Source organism: Mytilus edulis, chromosome 5 (genome assembly GCF_963676685.1).
Source record: "Mytilus edulis chromosome 5, xbMytEdul2.2, whole genome shotgun sequence".
NCBI lineage: Eukaryota > Metazoa > Mollusca > Bivalvia > Mytilida > Mytilidae > Mytilus > Mytilus edulis.
This window is the reverse complement of record NC_092348.1, coordinates 4930437-4954727: the sequence shown is the minus strand read 5'-3', so window position 1 is coordinate 4954727 and position 24291 is coordinate 4930437. Positions and strand designations below refer to the sequence as shown.

Genomic DNA, 24291 nt, shown 5'->3' with positions numbered 1-24291 from the left:
AAAATAATAATTACGCCTGTTATTAATCGAGATTGCCCCTCAAATCAAATGGTTCGTTCTTTAAACTTTAAATCTATATCTAGAGCTTACTGACTGGGGATCACTATTCAGCAATGTTATCAATGGGCTGGGGCGTGTGGGGTCAAACATTTTCGTAGGTAAATAATATTGCTGTGGAACTTTTTTTTTCATGAGAGTGTATTAAATAGAGTATTACTTTCTGTTGGGTGGAATTGTGAAAAAGAAGTCAAAATGTTGTTCTTGCTCAATACTTTGTCGCTTTGACGGTGTCATGCTTGTCATCCTTAGCCTAAGCAATGTGTAACTGTAATTGAATTTCAAAATGGCTGAGTGATGTTTTTTTTGACGGACTGGTCATCTCCATTGTAGCAAATCACATAACTTTGACATAATCAATAATACATTACAGTAAATACGAGCGAAAAATATCTTTATAAGTGAAGAATTGTCGCAAAAAAAATAAATACACAGCAAAGTTTATGAAGTCAAGGCTAATTTATCATTTTACAAAAGAAAAAAAAAGTGCCAGCAAAAGGGGGGGGGGGGGGGGGCGTACGCCCTTACGCCCCCTTTTGATTCGCCACTGTTTATGTGATTACTTGGCTGTTTTTATAGTGATTATTTGATAACCAGACCAAATATTTCATGATTATAAGATTTGATTTTTTGATAATCTAGGACTGTAATTTTGATGTGATTATATTGGCAAGAAATTGTGATTATGTGATTACTTGGACACCGTCACGAGGGGTTCTGTTACAGTCTTGAACGATTTAAACAATTTATTAAATAAACGAAATTACTAGTGTTTGGTACAGGTTAGCTGTCATTAAATTTGTGCAACACAGTTTAACATAGAATTCGATGGATCCAAAAAGAACAACCATCCACTCATACTGTCCGCACTAATCTGTGTCCACACTTTATAGTGTGCAAAGGGAGATAACTACAAAACAGAATTTGCGGGAAACATGACCAGAATGAAAATAAGAAAATTTTGTATGATTGTCAAGGACACCATCAGTCTGCACCAAAAACTTTTTCAACTACTAGTCCCCGAAGACCAATATTCTGACATTTTTGTTATTGGGCCAAACAAATTTTTGCAAAAACTTACTAGTCTTAACCAAATTTTACTAGTCTGGGGCATCGGACTAGTGGCTAACTTTGCAGACTGCACCATACTGTCCACCAATATCCTTCTTGTTGGTAAGAGTGTGTTGAAGAAGTTTACAAAAAAAGTATAACTGTATACGATCTTAGGGAGCTACCATTTGATTTTTATGGGGGGGGGGGGGGGGGGGCTAGGATGAAAAGTTTTGTCCTGCATTTTTTTTTAGCTGTAATCTCTGTCCTGCCTTTTTATTTTTCACTCTGTTCGGTCCTGCCTTTTTTTTTAGTTTATCCTGACTGTTTTTTTTACCTAAATTGTCGTCCTGACTGTTTTTTTTACCTAAATTGTCGTCCTGACTTTTTTTTTGCAAGTGTCTCATCCTGCCTTTTTTTTTTACTCAAAACTCCTGTCCTGCCTATTTTTTTCAAATTTCATCCTAGCCCCCCCATAAAAATCAAATGGTAGCTCCCTTTAATATACAGTGTCAAGCAATATTGCAGGAATACAAAAATTCCAGTATGAATAGCAGGTACCATCTAGGGGCAAGACCACAGGCACTTGTTTCTGTCAATATGGGGTTTACTATCCATACCCGTACGAAAAATCACTCAATCACTCGTACGGGTATGGATAGTAAACCCCATATTGACAGAAACAAGTGCCTGTGGGCAATATAAAAAAGAAGATGTGGTATGATTGCCAATCACAAAAGACCAAAATGACACGTTAACATTTGCATTATATTCTCAACAGACTTTTTGTTCTGAATTTCCCTTGCAGTTCTGTATTTTTATTTTACTTTTAACTCCAACTAATGCATTTTTAAATCTCTTTTATATCAAAAAGATAAAATTAATAATGGCCTCAAAATTGTACATTTAAGTTTGAGTGTGTTTAAAACATGGGGTACCAGAGTCTCTTGACAGAGGAGAAATGAGGTAGCACGACAGCTGTCCTTGTTAATAGGTTGGTATAAAATTTAGTGAACCAGGGGAACAATGTAAAAAGATGATATGAAAGGGAGATTTATCAGGTAGAAAGATTGTAGATATGATATAGTACACAATAATTGTCAATAAAAACCTTTCAAAATATCAAAATCATCTAGAAATGATCAAATTTTAAACTTTTTATATGTCCATAAATTATGATTGTATAAAAAAATTGACAGGTGTGCAATAGCATAAATACTGGTTATGATCTGGGAAAGAGATTCGTTTTTTTAACTTCAATTTTTTCTCAAAATTTAAAATACATTATGCGTTTTTAACATCTTAATAAATCGTAATAAGTGTTTATCTGTTTAAAATCACAATATTATAATTGTCTCTTTTTAATGTAGGCAGATGAACATGTCTATGAAAAAAATGATGTCCTGTTTGGTGGAGCTAAGGTAAATTTAGATACTGAAAGGAATTAATTTTTCCCTAATGGAGATTCTTATTCCTTGATGTTAATTTACCAAACAAGATTTTATACTTAGGTTTTCTGAACTATGTGTTGTTTTTTGTCATTTGTCCTTGTTTGTGCATCTATTTTTTTTAAGAGTGATGTTTCTGGTTGATAGGTTGACCTCCCACCTCATTTGTGTCTGTATCAAGTCAGTATATATCTAGACCATGTGTTTTTCATTGTTGTTTGTCTCAGTTTATACATGGAATAAGTGCCAATGAGACAACTCTCCACCAGAGACCAAATGAGATTAAAGTTAACAACTAAAGGTCACAGTATGGCCTTCAATAATGAACAAAACATCTATACTTTTACATTATAGTCAGCAATAAAAGGCCTGGTGGTTGGTTGGTTCTGTTGGAAATTTCTAATATTTTTAGAATCTTAATATGTGATTATTATTATCCTTCTAGTGTATTTTTGACCAATTACAAAGTGAAATCTTTGATATCTCCATCTTTCCTTAAAAACAAAATTTTATTAAATTTATTGAATTCTATATGGTTTCACTGGTAATTAATTATAATGTCAGTACTAGAGTGTTGACCTTTTTTAAAGTTCAATTATGATTAGCTTTATGATTAAGAAGCTTTTTCAGCCCAAGTCTTTAATGCAATGGCTATATCTTTGTTCATGTTTTCTCTTTTTACAGTTCTGGTATTTAAAAAGTTATTCCATGTATTACTTATAGATTTTTGCATACAGATTAGAATAATAGAAACTTCATGATTTGTGGACCGTTAGGGGAAATAATTTTTGTGCACCTAACCATATTAATTTTTTTATAGAAAAAATCTTACCAAAAAATTCAAGTTTTGATCTAGAGGCTTTTTATATCTTGCTATACTTTGTGTTTTGCTAACTGTTAAATATAAAAAAGAAGATGTGGTATGATTGCCAATGAGACAACCATCCAAAAGAGACCAAAATGACACAGACATTAACAACTATAGGTCACCGTATGGCCTTCAACAATGAGCAAAGCTCATACCACATAGTCCGCTATAAAAGGCCCAGATAAGACAATGTAAAACAATTCAAACGAGAAAACTAACGGCCTTATTTATATAAAAAAATGAAAGAAAAACAAAAGCCATACAGTGACAAGTAATTGTTCTTATTCTATAGTCTAAATAGATTTTGTATCATTGACGTTTATACTATATATTTATCTTAAAACAAGATTCTCATCAACTTTTAGGCGTTTTTTTTTAATGTATTTACACTTAATAATCTAAACAATACAGAGGCCTACTGTGACTTTGAGATGATGAACAGCAATGAAAGCCCTTTTCCTTTGCTTTTAGTGTGTTTTTCTGCCATGTACAGGTATGTACTGGTTTTATGTCATGGATGGATACCCCATATCTTTTGTTTTCTGTTCAAAACAAAGAGAAAACAAATAAAAAGTTATCATGATTACCCTCATCACATTTAAGTCCAGACCTTATAAAATTAAGAAGATATCCATCAAATATTTAGAAGGAAAAAAACCTGATTCACTAATCAGTTTATCATGACCTTATATATTTACTCAAAATTACTTAAAATATAGCTTTGATCAAGATTAAATGAAATTTTATTGAAATTTAAAAAACAATTTTTAGTTTTAGTTTTGTTAATTTTCTAAATTCACAAAACTCTCTTTTGAATTTTGAGACAATTTAAATATTGCTATTTTAAAAAACTGAATGCATGTTTACAAATCAGGCATAAGAATCTTGCTCAACCTTGAAAATGTTACGATTTAAAATTATGTTTGAAATTCTTGTGACCTCAAATGACTCATTTTTATTGCATGTACAAAAGGAATGAAGTCTCGCATTATTCATATAAATATTTTATTTATTTTCAGCATGGAAAAACAAAAGATAATGCTGTCCTTGTATTTATACAGAAAAGTACAAATTAGAGTATTGAAGTTATCACAGAAAAGATTTCGGTTTGTACTCATTTATTTTTTAAGTTTGTAATATTTAGGTACCAATGCACTAATACATGCACTAACAAGATGGTCTAATGTTTTTAAAGAAGGCATTTTAAAGTTAAATTGTTAAATAATTAAAATTGTATAAAGTTATAAACATTTTCCTATTGGAAGCCTAGACTACATGTTCAAATATTTTTCTTTAACCTTTTCTAATTGTATTTCATTATTTTCGAATTATTCACTGAAAACACTTAATTCTGTGACAATCTTTAAACTTATTCATGAAGAAGAAAGAAGGCTCAAAGGTCAAACTTCATTTGTCAAGAAAGTTATTGTCAATAATTTCTGTATTTTGAATTAAAACTAAATTGTAGGTTTCATTGAAATAAAACCCAATAAATTTCACCTAAACAGTTAGTATGGGACAGCAGAAACACTTCAACCAATGACCGTCTGCCATTTTATTGTGCATGGTAATCATGTGATCAAAATAAAACTTATCATTCAGACTTTTAAATTAAACTAATTTTACAGTTTCTTTACGGTTAAAGTTATGGTTGCGCTTCAGAGCCTTCTGGAGATGCTTTATAACTTTATCCTGTTTTAACTTTATAGAGATATAGAGATGAAGCGATGGATTAAGATTCTAAACAGAGCTTAATAAATTTACAGTTTAAAATGACATCCAAAGAAATGCGACTTGTTGAAGAATGTGAAAAGTAAGTACATTTAGCATCTTTTATTTTGTCTGTGTGAAAAAAAGACACATTGTAATATTTTCCCATGTATGCTTTTCATTGAAGGATTTGAATTACATCATTATGATCTTTGATTTAAAAGGATTCGTGACTTTTTATCACAAGTTATGATTTGACTTTAATGTGCATTTAAAAGGGAGAAATTACATAGGTTTAAATTTCAAAGATTTTTTTGTCATTGTATTTACAAGTGAAAGTAAATATTAGTTTATATTTAACTTCTTGGGTAGTAGCCGGATAAATTCTTTTTTTCTTCAAAACCAAGAAGATATTTTTATTACACTCAAAGCTGATATAAATTCTTTTACATTTTGTCTAGAAAAAGCTTTTTTACCCTTTAACATTTTTCTCCCTAAACTGGTCAAATGCGTTCTCATTTCTATATAAAGATAATAGATATTTGATTTATCTTATTTAATTGCTTTATGCTGAGTTCTCATGTAATTCGAATTTGATTCGCATTAACTAATTTATTTTATTCTACAATAACATGATAACAACATGCAAGTATTTTTGACCCTGTTTTAATAATTGATAAAACTAATAGGCCATTTAAAAAAAAGATGTAATTTTGAATAGCTATCAATCAATTGATCAATCTTTATAACATCAAAAGGTCCTGATCACAGTAATGAATGATTTTGAACTCCATGTTGCAACTATTAAAGTTAATACATTTAATAAAATTTATGCTATCTCTGTGTAAGAGTATTGTCATTAATATACCTGAAATATTTGCCACTGGACATGTAGTAAAAAAGAAATCTGTTTTAAAATTTGAGAAATGATTTAACAAATCAATCAACAATCTCTGTCAACATGTTTATATTTCTATTATGTAAATGACAAGACGTAATATTCAAGGTAATAAAGAATATAAATAATTCGTACATGCCTACATGTAATTTTATAAGTGCATATGATATATTAGGTGCAGTGTTTGATGTGTAAGTAGGATACAACATCATAAACAATTACCATTAAAAGAACATTAGTCTGGGTAAAATTAAGATATAATCTTAAATTAAAAATTGTCAGTTAAGTTTTCCCTATAACTAATATATTTGGTGGCATTAAGACTATGATGACATTAAATTGTGGTAATGTTGACATACTGAAATAAACACTAAATTGTGTGAATTATGCAAATTTATTCAGTCTACCTATTTCACACAAGAAGAGTTCACATATTGCATAATATATGTTTCAATCAGTTTTTATTTAAAGGAAAGATGTAAAGTTGTCTTAGTAATGTTATACGACTACAAGAAATTTTTATTTACGTTCGAAAACATTGTGAATACAAATACTTCCAAGTTTTGTTACTTTACAACAAGGCTATAATTTGAAATTAAATGGATGTAAGCGGTCATTGAAAGTTTAAAAAATACTTGAGAATTTTTATTTTTGTACTGCTTTTATTTCTCTTGACAATTATTCAGTATGTTTTAAGATGTTGAGCCCTTGTAAGTTTTAAAATCCAAATTGAATGTCAAATATTTTGATTTGATGACCTATAGTAATTGATTGATGTTAGCCAAAAATGAGAATGCTACAATTGGAACCTATAAAAACCAACCATCAAATCCAAATTAGATAGATTTGGATCATGGTTAAATTCAGAATTTGAGTTCAGAAGAGAAGCAATGTTTTTTATAAATAAATATTTATAGATTGATTAGTAGGAAATGTGTGGTACATGTATATAGAAAATCAAGCTGGTATATATTACTAAGTTATAGAATTGAAATATGCCAGTTTGACATAAAGTGTTCCTGGCTAAAATCATCTGAAAGATTAATTTGTTAACATAACTGCTTAAAATCTGTTTAATACTAAAATATTTAGACGGGCCACCCTCTTTGATGCTCCCGACTATCAAAGGATCGTAGGTCAGGTAATCTTTTAATTATCCATTACATCAAATTTTCTGTCTGTTTAAATTTTATAATATTTAATTTCCATCGAAGCAGAAGAAATTTAGATCTAAAATAAACAAGGAGTAAGGGATTCAACACCAAATCCGATTTTGTTTGTTTATTTATCAATTTAAAACACAATGGCATGTTATTATTGATCACTGTGAGGTGTTCTATTTCAGTAGCAAATTGTTCGATGATTTAATCTCACGAAAAATAACAAAACATGAAAATTCTTGTTTTGCAAAAAAATGGAACATTATTCTGTTTAACTATATATAATTTAATTGTGGATGTAACGCTTTCTCTGATTAGCTGACGTTATTTTATTATCAGCCCATAGACATAATTTAGTCATGTGACCGTGACGTCATCAACGTTTTTTCATGGTTTTCTACGGTTTAAAATGGAATTTAGAATTAAATTATAAGAAATGACTGTAATATTTTTTCTGTCTATTCGAAATAGCATAAAAATGTGGTGCACAGTGTAAATAACCGTTATTCAGTGTGCACCAAACTTTTTATGTTATTTCTTATTAGACAGAAAAAATATTACAGTCATTCCTTAAATGTCTATGTATATTTTCGATATCAATGTAAACAGCTAGAACAGTATGCCTTTTTATGCAAATACATCCCCTTCTGGAAAAAGGGACATGATCTAATTAACTCCCAAGTGTGGCAATCAAAGTGTACAAGTAACTTTACCATTCCCAGCAAGTAAGCAAAAAGTACAAAAGAGAATTATTTTCTATAAAGTTTTAGCAGGAAGGGATCATATTGGTTAATGCAGCCTGCAATTCTAAATCCTGAAGCTATCCTGCTTTTTAAATCTAATAAGAAATACCCCTGTTATTTATCTCAGGAAAGTGTAGTTCAACTTCAAATATAGAGAGCGTGTTTTGCACAAAGGATGTGGTAAATGATGGAAATGTTGCATGTCTGACCGTCATTTGTCACAATAACTTGAAAATTACAACTATACAAGGTCTTTTTAAAATCAATTAACCATTGCTTCTAATCAAACACACACAATTGTTTGACTTTCAGGTGAAATTAAAACTTCAAAATTTCAATTAAATCTGAAATTGAACCAACTTTTACTTTTGAATTAAGGTCATCAAAAATTGTTAAGAAAATATTTGTAAATAGTTGTCACTTAGTCTTGAAGTGGAATTCCGTCTGTTTTTATTAGTTTTGGAATTCACTTATTTTCAATAAAGAATTATAGGCCATTTAATAAATAGAAAATGATTTCACAAAGGTGTAGAATCAAAATTATTAACTCTTCCATTCTTTAACTGTGGCACTGTTGGGTAAGCTTTGATATATTATAATGTTTTATTTATTGTTACAGATTTTGTTTATGAAGCTAATTAAGTAATTCAATTTATATATTTATGGTTTCAGGCTTATTATTTGATCTTTCGTTTCAATTGAAATCTCAACAAATTATGTCATTATTGGCTACATCATTGCCATTATTAATATACATTTTTGCAAATGGTTGCCCGTTTAAGTAACTAAAGGCTCAGTAGCTGCAAGAGTCCTCTGCACCATAAATTCGGTTTTTTAGCTTTTTAGTTTGACATTTTACTTGTTACACAAAGCAAAGGTGATGGAGCAGATATTACTTAGACCTTTTATACAAAGGTTATATGGGAAATTTTAAACAACCCTGTCCAGCAGTCGTATCAACAACTATGGCCATAATTTTTGTCTGTCTTGCTTTGTGGTTGCTGTATAAAGCTTCCCTTGTTTGAGGTGTAACTCTCTTATATTTTAATATTAGAAGGAAGCAGTGGTGTATCGAGAAATTTTCATAAGAGGGGACCCGCTAACTGCTTAAAAGGGGGCCAGTTCAAGTTATTCCTCAGTGATTTTCTATATAATCAACCAAATTCCCCCCTCTAAATCCGCCTCTGTGAGGAGATATGATAAGAGTCATATTTTAGCCTCTGAAATTCGCTGAATCTAATGCATTCTGGGTAATATTTTCAAAAGCGTAAACCAAAATGTCTTTATTGGTTGGTTCAAGATGTAATAAACAATGGAAATTCAACCAATGATGTGACGTTAAGTTCATTTTGGTGTACAAACAATGAAATTATCCATAGTCCTTTAGATTCTGAAAAAGCGAATTGCAAAATTTATCAATTTATCCTAGCCTTTCAAGTTTTAACACTATGTAAATTATAATATGAGGCAGACATTACCTGTAAATGGGGACGACGTCTGTATGAATTATTTTTTTGTAACTTAAATATTTGTTAAAAAAAAGAAACGGAAATACCGTAACGTTTCTGATTTTGGTTCTGTTGTTAGGGATTTTAGTTGTGACGTTATTTAAGTTATGACGTCATATGCAATGTAAACAAAGAAACGCTATCATCATGTAACGTTTTTTCATATCAAGGAATTATTAAAAATGAAATTGGTATTGTGTTCCTTCCTATTTTATACTAGACTGATAAATATATATCTAACTGAAAGTTTCATACAAACGAGACCAGAAAAAGGAAGTACATTGTAGATTTCTGCGCAGATGCGGGTTTCAAAACATGAAATCAAAAAAATTGAACGATTTTGAGTTCATTAGTACAATGAAAATTTCCCGATTTAAAAAAAAATAATTTTTTTTATTGATTTTTCTACTGTTATTCATATTAATAAATAAACTTTTGTGTATAGATGTTACATTATCAAGTTCAAGCAAAGAATTCTTATTTTGCTTCAAGCCAAATGCTGTGAATTTGAATTGAAATACAGGAATAAAGTTGTGTGAAGTTGCTGAATTTTGTTTAAAAAAATGTACAGATTTTGTTTCATGAAGTTATAAATAATTTCCCAACATTTCCATCTAAATAAAACAAAATAGAAAAACATTCATCAGAAAATGTATATTTTAAGGATTTTCATTGTTTACTCAGATATTTTATTTGTTCTGTCAATATTCATAAAAAATAAATAAAGATTACTTATCACAATATTTTTATTCACAGTTTCATATTGTTTTTGTAAATAGACCACTATATGCATTAGAGAGAAAAGATATATTTCAGGTGAATGGAAACAAGACATCATTCCCCAAAACATGCTAGAATAAACCATAAGTCAATGAGACAGTCCTTTTATAGATTAGAGAACTCATATTATTTTTGGACATTTTCAATTATGGAAATGAATTTTTGTGTTTTAATCCATTCTTTGTAGTATACTTTTAGCAATAGGACAACTATAATTTAAGTATGGAAAGTTTGTAAGTGAACAAGTCTCTGTATGGCTGGTTTCTTCTTACCTTGACCTCATTTACCTTGTTCATTGGTTAATGCCATATTTTCATGATTAAGTTCATTTTTCAAATAAGCAAAAGATCTGCTGTATTTGGTGTTATGAATGACTGTTAAGTGAACATGTCTGTCTGTAAGAGATAATCTGACCTTGACTTCATTTTCATGGTTCATTGAATGATAATTGTTTAGTTTTCTTTGTTAGGTCTGTTTTTGAAATACTAAAAGCAACAGGTTAACTTTATTTGGTGTTTGTAATGATTTTATAGTGTACTATTTCATCTGACAGCTTTAATCTCACTACTACCCCATATAATGGATTTTCAGTAATATTAATTATGTGTAAAATAATTGAATCATGATCAGTGTAAAGCAGACAAGATGTTCCAGCATGTGTACTCATATTAAATCTTCAACAAGAATAGACTTTGAGTGTGCCTTTTAGTGTATGTGGGATGATTTGTTTGAAGCATTGTTGTTTATTAGTCCAAGGGTCCACCAATCTATGCACTGAATCCACAACTCTTAGTGATTGGTCTTTAGGTTCAAGAAAAACAATTCTTATCCCTATCAGTTGTTTAACAGTCAAAATTGAGGTCCCAGTTTTCTGTTGAACTTATGTTCTTTTCATTCAAAATTTTTAGAAATTAAAAAAGTTAAAACATACTGAGGATTCATTTATTTTCATGGATGAGGAAATTTGTATTTTGTGGTTTTGGCAAAGTCTGCATAAAAAATTATGCTTCATTGAACATCGAAATTTGTAGTTCACATTTATCCAGGAAATCCAGGAAAATTGGTATTCCACAAATAATAATGAATCCAAAATACCACTAAAAAAAAAAAATACTGAAATAATAGCACCCTCAAATATATTCTTGGCACAGATATGAGACAAACTACACCATAGAATAACAATATATCATACAGGAGCTTTGTTTACATCTAAATTAACTATAAACACAAGTACATGTGGTTATTAAATTGTAATGAGAAATATTTTAAAGTCAGCGGGCGACCATCTCCAGGTCATACAATTTATGATTGATATGGATAAATTACGATATCTGATCAGTTTCAGTTAATATCCATGTTGGTGGCAATTTAAAAAAGAAGTTTTTAAATTTCGACATTCATTGTATTTTGAATACATTGTAATATGTTTAAATCTTTTAAATTAGCTTTAGACTGTTGATTGACACCATGCAAATTGTGCTATAAGAACTCGTTTGATTACACTGTTTGCAATAAATAACCGATATGAACATTTAAATACAATTTTAAAAGATAAGCAACTGCAGTTTTTAATTAATGTTTTTGATTGACCATTATATAAGATATTTAGATCTAATCTGAGCATTTCTTAAAGCTTAATTGTCAAACTGTGCTTTGTGTGGAATTTTGGTATTAAAAACTTGATGCACAAGGAACTCGTTAAAGTAAAAGAAATTTCAGATTCTCTTTTTACAATGTTGTTCTTTTTTTTTTTATTATAAACTATATAAATGCTTTGTCAGAATGAATTGTGAACATAAATAGTTATCAAGATTTGACAGGAATGAATGATGATAATTTAAGTTTTCCGGTATTTTTTTTTCTCAAAAGTCATTGAGCCATTAGATGCCAATTGTTGCTACCTGAGACAAGGACTAATCAAAAACAAATTATAAAATAAAATTGTATTTTCACACTAGGATGGACAGGTTAAATATTTAGCCATACCACTTCTATTTGATTTTGTGGTGTATTTTTATCAATATGAACATGCTTGAAATATTTGTCATTGGGCAACAATCAACAATCATTTATTTTAAATATAGTTATACTATTTAGTTATAAAGTTTTTCTGATTTTCTTTCTTATTTTACTAGAAATCAATTTTTCATAGTAAAGGTGGATCAAACTTTAAGAATCATGAAAGTCCAATAATACACTAGTGTATATAGACAATAACTGTTTAGTGTTTTTAAATATCAGCTGTATTTGTACGAGGCTAGGAAACAAGATGTATGCGAGCTTTTAGCGAGCTATTACACCTGTTTCGAGCCGTGTACAAATACAGCTGATATTTAAAGACACTAAACAGTTATTGTCTTTATCCTACAATTAATTCTGTATATTATTTGTGTTTTGAAAGACACAAAAACACATGTTTTGCATTTATTTTTGATTTGAAATCCCTTGAGGCCCGTGTAGTAATACGATACAGTAATCACACATTCAGCTGAAGACGGGTTCGCAAAAAAAGAATCTCTTATTGCTCTTAAGAAATGTTTGAAAACGAACAGAACGTATAAAAGTAATCGTTTATTAGCAATTGATACGACAATGGAATGCGAATGCAATACACATTCTGAGGTCACGCAGGTTCATACAATACTCAGTCCGGCAGTGGGTGGAGCTTTTAAGCGATATCTGTATAGTATACCGATACAGCATAGAGATATCTGTAGGGCTGTATCTGTATAGTAGAACACCCAATTGCAGGATAATTTTTGTTATTCAATTAGATTTTAAATATCTGGAGAGTATAGTTTTGTGTTTGATGTGACAGTTAAACTTGAGTTATCTCCCCTTACATGCTGTTTGTTCAGTAAAGTTTATTAAAAGTACATAAGCAGTGAATTGGTTAAACAATTATGTTATTGTATAAAATCTGAAATTTGTGTAAATTATTGCTAGAAAATTACAGGTAATAATGTTTTTAATTTTCTTTGATGTGAATTTTATTGAGCAATACAAATGTACCATGACAAATAGTAACACTAATAATTATAAAACTTGATACAAGTTCAACATTATTTACAAAAAACGTGTTAAAAGTATTTTTTCAATTACCTTTTCTTCACATTCCAGCAGCCCAATTTCTGCTTGAGGATACAGTCTCTTTATGTCCTGTATTGAACTATGCCGTTTGTATGACACTCAATTAAATTCTACAATATTTTTATACCTAATTATAATTGTATATAATTGTTGACACCTGAGAATAATAATAATGACAAAATTAAAAAAGAAAAATAAGTTATTTGTTCAATACTGTTGTAGTGTTATACTTTATGTCTTGTGGGTATTTTGTCATTGGGTTTCTGACTCATTGACCCATCTCCAATTACATATACAGAGAAGCATCCTATCAATGTTGAAAGTTGATATGCATTTTCTTTATACTCTCCAATAATAGGAAGGGACTAAGTAATAGTTAATTAAACACAATGCTATCTGTCCCTTTTTGATGGCCTTTTCCTACAGGAATACATTGCATTATAATTTTGTAGGATTTTTCAGTCATGATAGAAATCCACCCTATACAAATGATTATCAATACATCTGTTAATCTTTTGTAGGGTTGAAAAAATTGCCATGCACAATCAGTATATATATATGTTGATATGAGGTAGCTGTGTTAATATAAGAACCGTATGAAATACTGAGATCAAACGAACCACACGTTGATTAATTTTTTTTATACAATGGGTGCAGAAAGGGATACATTGACGAAGAGTTAGAGAAACTTGAATACAACTTCTATTTAGACATGGTGTGGCTCCTTTATGTCTTACTGTAAATATTACATCATCAAAAGTCCAAAGTTTAACAACAAGTACATTTTGAATCCTGTTGTGTTTGGTTTTCCTGTCTGCTTTTGTCATTTTCTGCACTCATTTAAGTTAAACTGTTATGAGGAAGTTATGCCCTTTATATCATTTTACAATTAGACTTAAACACTAACATTGTTGAAGGCAATCTTGCTTATATCAACTTTGTTTGAACTCTGGTAGATAGTTGTCTCAATGGCAATCATACCATCATCTTATTCATAAGATCTAGAGGTCAACAACAAATCTCTGTACCACTTGTTCAAGTTATATCCTGCTTCAGATAGCACCCCAACCTTGCATTTGAACAACAGAACTTTATCCAAGGAGTATACTTCTATACTGATAATATTTAAATACATAAATTCTATTAGGGCAGCCAGAGTTATCTCTCTTTGTTTGAACATAGAAATATCATATTGACACTATAATACTTCCATGGTTTGAATAACAAAAACCTAAGAGTTTTTGTCTTGTATATGACATGTTATATTTATAGATTATTTAAATGGTTTAAGTTTAAGTGGAATTAATCTTTTCACAAACTTATATGTTACATTTAAAAATAAATAATTTTAAAAGCGATTATAAAATCAAAAGTTACCTTGCCTTGATTTAATCTGGTTAGCGGTTTTCTTTGTTTATAAATCTACTTAAAAAGTTCAGTAGAGTTGACAAGTCTGCTGTGTGAGAGTGTTCAACTAGAAATATTGTTTCAATCAAACTTTAATCAATCTTAAATCAATAGATATTTAAAAATACAAAGATAAAAAACAAAATGTAAGAATGTATAAATTGGAAGAAAAATCTAGTGACATGAACCTAGGATACCTTCCATGATTTTTTCATTTTTAACCGGATTTTTGTGACATATATGTCGGTTATTGATTTGGGGATGTATGGGGGGGTGGGCGGGCGGGCGGCAATCAAATGTTGTCCGTGCATTAACTCATGAACCGTTCAACCAAAGCTTTTAAAATTTTAATATGTTGTTACTGACAACTAAATGAAGGTCAAGTTTAATAATGGCGGTTTTGACTTTTACCGTTCAGGAGTTATGGTTCTTGAAAGATTGAAAAAATTGGAGTTTCCAGTCGTGTCCGTGCATTTACACATGAACTGTTCTACCAAAGCTTCCCAAATTTTAATATGTTGTTACCGATGACAAAATGGAGGTCAAGTTCAATAATGACGATTTTGACTTTTACTGTTCAGGAGTTATGGTTCTTGAAAGATTGAAAAATGGTCTTTCCAGTCGTGTCCGTGCATTTTCTCATAAACCATTCAACCAAAGCTTTTGAAATTTTTATATGTTGTTACTGATGACAAAATAGAGGTCGAGTTCAATAATGACGATTTTGACTTTTACTGTTCAGGAGTTATGGTTCTTGAAAGATCGTAAAATGGCGTTTCCATTCACGTTGTTGCATTTACTAATGAACCATTCAATCTAAGCTTTTCAAATTTTAATATGTTGATACTGACTACAAAATGGAGGTCAAATTTGATATTGACGATTTTCACTTTCAGCATTCATCAGACATCAGTTATTGTTCTTGTGATATTGCCAGGACACAAATAAATGTTAATAAATCCGGTTTGCTGTCGTTGTGACAGCCTCTTGTTTAGAAAATTACTTGCATGGTGAGAACTTAATTTTAAGATGTCATATGAATTCTTCCCATGCAGGCTTTTTCAATGGAAATTGTGACTTCATAATGCATTCTCATGTATAGAAAGAAAACACATGAGACAGGGATAAGTCATGAACAAATATGTTTAACTTGCAATTGATTAAAGACATTCCTTTGCTTTTTATATGTTACAAGTACTGATTTTGTGTCATGGATAGATACCCAATATCTGCTGTTTTTCTATTATATGATTTTTTGGTAAAAATTACCTCTGAAACCTAAAGAACTTTTACACTATTGTTAAAGACATTTTGTTATAAACTTTTTTTATTTTCATACTTGTTTGAAGAGAAGGAAGTTTCGTAAATATTTAATATGTGACAAGACACACCACATTAATTTAGTTTTTTGACTTAATACAAAATGATCATATTTCTGTGTTTTAATGCATCGTATGAGTCATTGTGTTACGAGATGAAAATTTTTCAAAAAAGTTATGCTTGCATATTTCAATGCATTTCCCTTGACAGTATCATATTACAAGTCTCATGTGTAAATGATAAATTATGAAATATAAAAAAAAGAAGAAAGCTTTATCATATGGGAAGTGTTAAAATACTTATATGATGGGATCATGGGGAGGTCAAATGATTTTAAGATGTGAAAACTTGGTATGGGTGTGTCATTGTTCTTGTTGTCTGTCTCTAGACAATGTTTTTTCTTGGTCACTTTGTTCTTGTTGACTGATATTTTAACTTTAATGCAGTTTTCTGATTGCTTAGAAAGATAATAAAAAAAAGAAGCTACTGGTATAAGCATCTAAAAAGTAAAAACACAAAAAAATACTGAACTCCGAGGAAAATTCAAAAAGGAAAATCCAAAATCAAAAGGCAAAATCAAAAGTCCAAACACATCAAACGAATGGATAACAACTGTCATATTCCTGACTTGGTACAGGCATTCTCTAATGTAGAAAATGGTGGATTGAACCTGATTTTATAGCTAGCTAAACCTCTCACTTGTATGACAGTCGTATCAAATTCCATTACATTGTCAACAATGCATGAACAAAACAAACATACTCAAAGAGTAAAAAATGTCAAAAATAGGGGTACAGCAGTCAACATTGTGTTATCATCTTAATCACTATAAAAACAACAAATGTAACGAAGAAGCACAAAAAGGCATACATCAAATTTAACATACTCATTTTGTTTTTCTTATACGACTTAATTTATCTATGTAAAGTCTACCCATAAAGGATAGAAGGTTTTCAGTACTGGTGTAAAATTGCGCGCTTGAAATTCGTACAGGTAGACATGAAAATAATTTTGTCGTTCAAAGTATGACGGCATACATAAATACAGAGTCACGTAAAGTAGATATAACAGATTTAACAGTAAAAGTAATAATAATTAATAAAATAATTGTGTGGTTCAAAGTATGACGGGATACATAAGTACAGTTTCATGTCAAATGTATATCATAAAAAACAGACTTGACAGAAAAAGTAGTATTATTGTCGAGCCTTCGACTTTAGTCGAAAAAGCGAGACTAAGCGATCCTACATTCCGTCGTCGTCGGCGTCGTCCACAAATATTCACTCTGTGGTTAAAGTTTTTGAAATTTTAATAACTTTCTTAAACTATACTGAATTTCTACTAAACTTGGACAGAAGCTTGTTTATTATCATAAGAAAGTATCCAGAAGTAAATTTTGTAAAAATAAAATTCCATTTTTTCCGTATTTTACTTATAAATGGACTTAGTTTTTCTGCGAGGAAACATTACATTCACTCTGTGGTTAAAGTTTTTAAAATTTTAATAACTTTCATAAACTATCCTTGATTTGTACCAAACTTGGACAGAAGCTTGTTTATGATCATAAGATAGTATCAAGAAGAAAATTTTGTAAAAATAAATTTCCACTTTTCCGTATTTTACTTATAAATGGACTTAGTTTTTCTGCGAGGAAACATTACATTCACTCTGTGATTAAAGTTTTTAAAATTTTGATAACTTTCATAAACTATCCTTAATTTGTACCAAACTTGGACAGAAGCTTGTTTATGATCATAAGATAGTATCAAGAAGAAAATTTTGTAAAAATAAATTTCCACTTTTCCGTATTTTACTTATAAATGGACTTAATTTTTTTGCCAGAAACAAAACATTCACTCTGTGGTTTAAGTTTTAAAAATTTTTATAATGTTCTTAAACTATCCTGGATTTCTACCAAACTTAGACAAAAGCTTGTTTCTGATCATAAGATATTATTCAGAAGTAAATTTTGTAAAAAAAAAAATCACTTTTTCCGTATTTTACTTATAAATGAACTTAGTTTTTCTTCCAGTTAACATTACATACAGTTTTCAGTTAAAGTTTATAAAACATTTATTAGATTCATAAACTATCCTGGATTTTTTAACAAACTTGGAAGCTTCTTTCAATCAAAAGACAGTATTGAGAGGGAAATTTTTATTGATGTTTGTCCTCATTTTTGTTGAGTCTGCGATTAACAGCAAAAGTAGGCGAGACACTGGGTTCCGTGGAACCCTTACGAATTTTTGAATAAAATGGTTTTGTCATTCATAGTATGTCAAGATCCATAAGTAAAAGTAATATTAATAAATGAAATAATTTTGTCGTTCAAAGTATGATGTTTTACATAACCACAGAGTCACTTCAAAAGAATATCTCAAAAAACTGACTTAACAGTACAAGTAATATAAAATAAGGACAAATGAAATAATACTTTTACACGTTATTAAGATGATAACCAACGTCAGTACGCAAAATTTATACTTCAAGACCATCTTGTATTATTTGTGAAGTTGATACGGAATATTTATCAACAAATTCTGGGTATCTTCCGATGAACTTTTTTTAGAAAAAGGACGAGACGTTCTTTGACATACCCCTGGTTCATCAACTTTCTGCTCAGACACTGGTGACGTTTTACACAGTCTGAATAGGAGCTGCAAGCTCTTGAATACGTAATAAGTTGGGAAATGTATATTTCATATGCAGGTGAAGTTGGTATATTACTACTAAGGTGGGGGAAATTGATAATTTCAAAACTAAAATCGTCTCGTTTGTCATAGATTCTGGTACTGAGATGACTGTGTATGTCAAATTCTAGATATATGTCTAAAAATGAGGCGGAGGAAGCCGTGTCTGTGGTCTCTTTAATTTCTAGTTCTGGGAGATATATTAATGGAACCCAATCAGAAAAGTTCGGATTGTTAATGGAAAGAACATCATCAATATATCTGAAAGTGAAATTAAATAACCTGGCTTCTTTGGTCTTCTTGTTTTTAACAAGTGTCTGAAGGAACTCCGATTCATATGAAAATAAGAAGAGGTCGGCAAGGAGAGGCGCACAGTTCGTTCCCATAGGAATGCCGACAATTTGTTGAAAAAGTCTACCTCCAAATTCAACAAATATTCATCTAACTTTCAGGATGTTGTTTTTTCAGCATACTACTGTATCTATAACACTACTTTGTCCAGTATAGAACTGTACCAAGCACAACACTGTAAACAGATACTTTTATTGACTGATCTCCAAATTGGGTCTAATATGGCTTACTATATGGAATGGGTTTAGCTCATTGTTGAAGGTACTATGGGAATCTATATTTGTTTTTAACCTCATCCTTTAGCCTCACATGTATATTTGTCTCATTGATAATTATACCACTTCTCTTTATATTTATACTTTATCATTTTTTTTTTGGCATGCTGGAGTTATACCATGCTGCACCTGGTGACAGACACTCTTTATATGTGGTAAAAATATTTTAAAATTTAAACAAATCTTTTAATTTGATGATGAAATGGTATTCTGTTGAAATGATCTACCAACCCAATAAGGAAAACGCTTTAGGTTGTTCCCTAATATACTTATGCTTAAAACCTTTTAACAAAATGAGAAGATGCAATGATAAACTTGTGTGTACAGTTACCGTATAGAAATAGGAAGAAGATAAATCGGCATGTGATGAGTAATGGGGTGGTGTTTAACACAATGTAACCACGGGTAGTTACGTGTACTTTTGAGTCATATCCTTATGTGGGTGAACTATCACTGAATTTTTCATTATGTAAGATCCATTATAAACCCATAAATTTAAAGAACAGTCTTTGTTATGTAATATAAATGATAAGAATGTCTCTGTATTTATACTTTGTTACACAGGTGTTTAAATTTTGCACTTGTCTACAATTTTATATATTCTATAGAAATTATTACCTTGAGAGTTTGGTATGCTCTTCTTTTTAAATAAACCAAGATGCGGGGTCATAGTCCAAGAAATGCAATATATCTCAATAGCATGAGTGAAGGCAAATGGTTATATAATTGATGGTTCCTTTTCAGACCAAGTCTTTTAAAAAAATATAAATAATTGATGATCCATGTAGAATACTTAGACACTCTTTGAGTAAGGATATAGAAGTAAGGCAGATATAAGCAGTACGTCAAAACAGATATTTTTTAATTTACTGCTGGACATGTTTTCTACTTGAATTTTCACATGTAATCCTGGTGCCTTTTATAGATTACTATACATTTTGCTTATTGAAGGTCATATGGTAACCTGTAGATGTTTACATTTCCTTTTAATCTTTGGTGTTCATGGCTTTTACTTTGTTGTGGTTTCCTAAAAATTTCAGATGTTACAATGCATTTATGCTATTAATCAAAAAGAGAGATCATTCATGAACAAAACGGTGACCTATAGTTGTTAATTTCTGTGTCATTAGGTTTCTTGTGGAGATTATCACATCTTTTTTTTTATATTGATATTGGTCTTCTTTGGTCCCCCACATTATGAAATCAAATGAACTAATGTAAGCTTAGGACTTTTTCATCAGCAAATGTTCTTGTATAGGAGAAAATATATCCTCCTAATCTATCAAAGTTGTAAATATATTAAACATAAACTATCAAACATCAAACATTAACACAATTTTCTGAACTTCTAAAAACATTAAGATATGACATACAACAAACAACTACTTAAAAGGTTTCTGACTTGGGGTAAGGCATAAGAAAATATGACCGGATTATTTTTTTTTAAATTTCACCTATCCCCTCTATTTTAAGGCTGTATATCTTAAGCAAGTGTCCAGAAGGTTATCAGTAAGAATAATAATAAGAATAAGAATTTTATTAGTATAAAATCCAAACAATAGGATTGTTACTAAAATATACAACAAAAACAAACAAACAGACAGTGGCATATTAAATACAAAACGATAGTATTATAATGTGTTGAAATGGATGTTACTTATGGTCCACCCGTTAAAATAGAACAATACAATTTTATTTATTTTTAACAGTCAGTAAATGGCCATTTCACTGTATGCATGGATGTTTTATGCTCCTTCTATGAAGGAATTAATTAAAATCATAAAAGAAAAGGACGATTTGACCTGTAATTATTTGGTTGAAATGGACAGTTAAAATGTGTTATGACAGATGGCAGGTGAAATGAAACAGATTTTCTATAATCTTTATAAATGGTCAAAAATTTCTTAAGAAAGTTTGACAAATTCATGCTTTCCTCTGCCATGACTATTTAAATGCAAATGATGCTTTCAATTAATTGGTGTCAGTTTAGAGTATTGAAAACACAATAGTTGATGCATGTGATATGATAAAACTTGTGGGGGGAGGGCAGGAGCTTATGAGCTAGATTTTAATGAAGGTCAATTTTTATTTTAGAATTTAAAAATTTTAAACTACAGGTACTTATCATTCTAGGGCTATAATCTCATAAACATTTTTTTCCTTTTTCTGCTTATCACTACCAAAAACAATATTTCTCCCCCTAAGAACCACTGGACACCCACCACCCTTTAAAGAATGCCTAAGTAGCTTTACTGACTTCATCAGGACAAGCACCACTTTATCAAGGCACCAGTGAGCTGTCACTTCTGGTATAATTCAAATACTACATCCACTTATATAGGCCTAGATAGTTATATAAAGTAAACAGTCAAAGACAGGATCAAAAAGATGCTATAGGAACTTTATCAAGAGATTGCATTGTTCTATGATATTCTGTTTATGACATATTCTGTTCACCGGGAGTTAGTAAGTTGTATTGGATTGTATAGATAAACAAATTGTTTGTTTTTGGTCCGTTTGATATCATTAGTTATCTTCAGAACGGAAGGTTACCTTTCAATTATGGTCTAATTTCTTAATTAAGGTAAGAATCCAATTAACTATTGGTCAGGTAAAAGTCTTTAATGTCTACCTGTAAAAAAAATCTAAGATATCTGTAACTTTAGTTCCTATTTCAGTTCCTATTTCAAATCTTTTTTTACATAATGACTTCATCAAATGTAACCTCTATGTCATTTGGTCTCTGGTAGAGAGTTGTATCATTGGCAATCATAACACATCTTCTTGTATTAATAATATAATTATTTTTTAAATTATAATCAATTATATTATTAATACAAGAAAGTTTCAAAAATGAATTACTAATCTATACTTGTAAAAGTTTTTTATTTTCCCTGCCCTTTCTACTGAAATTTCACAGTTTTTCACAAATGATTAGAAATGACATTTAAGTTTGAATACAGGTCTAAAAACGACATGAAAACAATTTCTACCATGCCAAGTTAAGTTTCTTTTTACCAAATCCAATGAAATTTTATAACATTCTTACTACCAAATCATTGAATATACTGCATTTTTAACTTTTCACGACCTTCTGTTTTGTTCTTCCAGAGGTATGGGACTGAAATAGTTAAAATAATTGGGACAGATGTATTTGTGGTGCTGGGATATTTTGTTGTTGCAGAAATGAAAGAAAATATGAAAGTTCATGAAACATTTATCCTTATTCTGTTTATTAGTAAAAGTTTGGAACATAAATCTTAAATTGAATATATACACTAAACAACATTTTATGAAGATTTAGTGTCGTGGGAAAACTGATTCAAGTTAATGTGAATATTATTCAAGTAACTGTTAACTTTTTAAATTCAAAGATTTATAATTTATTTATTCATCTTGTTGAAATTTTAATTTTATTATTTGTTCTTTTAATTCTTTTTAGGTCCATTTAATAAATTAAAAAATAATTATATGGTATACTAGTACCTAAGAATAATTTCAATGACATCTATTAAAAGTGCAAATCAAACAGAATTAATTGAGCTTGTAAAAAGAATTCTATTCGATGTACTAGTTGAAGTATTTGTCTATGGGTGGATCTTTACACAGTGTGAGAAAATGAATGCATAATAGTTGCACATGTGAAAAAAATATCTATTTCAATTCGCTGACGTCATACAACAATAGGTAATGGCAAGACATTGTTAAAATGTTGCATTAGGACGAAGTGAAAACACAAAGAAATGAGGCTAAGATATATTTCCTGCATTTTTTACTTTATTTACTTTAACAATTGATGTTATAAGAATATTAACTTATCCAAGAATACAAATATATAAAAAGATGAATCAATATCTCAAAAAAAAAAAAGGAAATAAAAAAAACCACATATAAACACACTTTCAAAATCACTTGTGAATTAAGAATAGATCCATCTAAAATGAGACAAATTCTTTCAGTTTGGAGGTCATTGCTTCACACTTTTGAATTTTACAATATTTTAATGGTTATGCCGTACGGTGACCTATAGTTGTTAATGTCTGTGTCATTTTGGTCTTTTTGTGAATAGTTGTCTCATTGGCAATCATACCACATCTTCTTTTTTATATACATGTACTTAGAAAAACTAGTCTGTAATCTGCTAGCAAGGTCACCGTCAATTGATTTTTTTCATAACACATTGCAGTTTGATTATGTAAGTAAGTATAAAGCACTTGACATGTTGAAGAGAAATTTATCAAATTCAGTACCCATTGAAAATCATTCCGACATGGTAGAATTGACTTGAATTCGGATACTGTGCAATTTTCTAATTGATTTGTATTTTTGTATGGGTATTTGTGATGGATTTTGTATGTGAATGATGGTACACCTCACTTCGGGGGTCACAGTGTTACCGTAATGACAAACAGGGGAGGTAAATGACTTAGTGATTACATTTTAAACAGAAAGTCCCATCATTCTCCAATCAGGTTATAGGATATCTTTATAATAGGATAATGATGTGGTTATTTGTATAATGACACAAATTTTCTACATGTTGTTCCATGATTTATTTTTTAATTATTTTATATTTTACACAATCTTAAGTATAGTAATTAAATTTGAATAAAAGGGTTTCTGGTGCACACATCTATGATAATTTTTCATAATTGAAAATTTGTTGAAAAAAAACATAAAAAGCTAGTTCAGGTCATCAGTTATTTGTTTCAACCACCCACCCCTCTTTTAAGTTGCAATGTAATCTAAAAAATATTTAAGCTACTCAGTCTGATATAAAATAGACATATTTGGCTAAATATAAACAAGTAAATAAAGTAATGAAACCAAAAATAACTAAGATGTTATAAGGTGAAAAGGAAACAATCTTTGATGAAATTATCTGATAATTATAATTATGATCTTTATCACATTGTACTACATGTTTATTGTCCTG

General features: G+C 29.9%; 1 protein-coding gene across 1 annotated transcript in view; it reads left to right on the top strand.

Annotated features, from left to right (window-relative positions):
- The first annotated feature begins 1157 nt into the window (after positions 1–1157).
- LOC139525345 (PH domain leucine-rich repeat-containing protein phosphatase 2-like) overlaps positions 1158–24291 on the top strand; it is a 53481-nt gene continuing 30347 nt past the window's right edge. The window contains exons 1-4 of the mRNA XM_071320557.1: positions 1158–1230; positions 2478–2528; positions 4443–4529; positions 5133–5236. Coding sequence (XP_071176658.1) covers positions 5196–5236 — 41 coding nt within the window. The 5' untranslated portion in view covers positions 1158–1230; positions 2478–2528; positions 4443–4529; positions 5133–5195. The remainder of the gene's footprint in view (positions 1231–2477; positions 2529–4442; positions 4530–5132; positions 5237–24291) is intronic.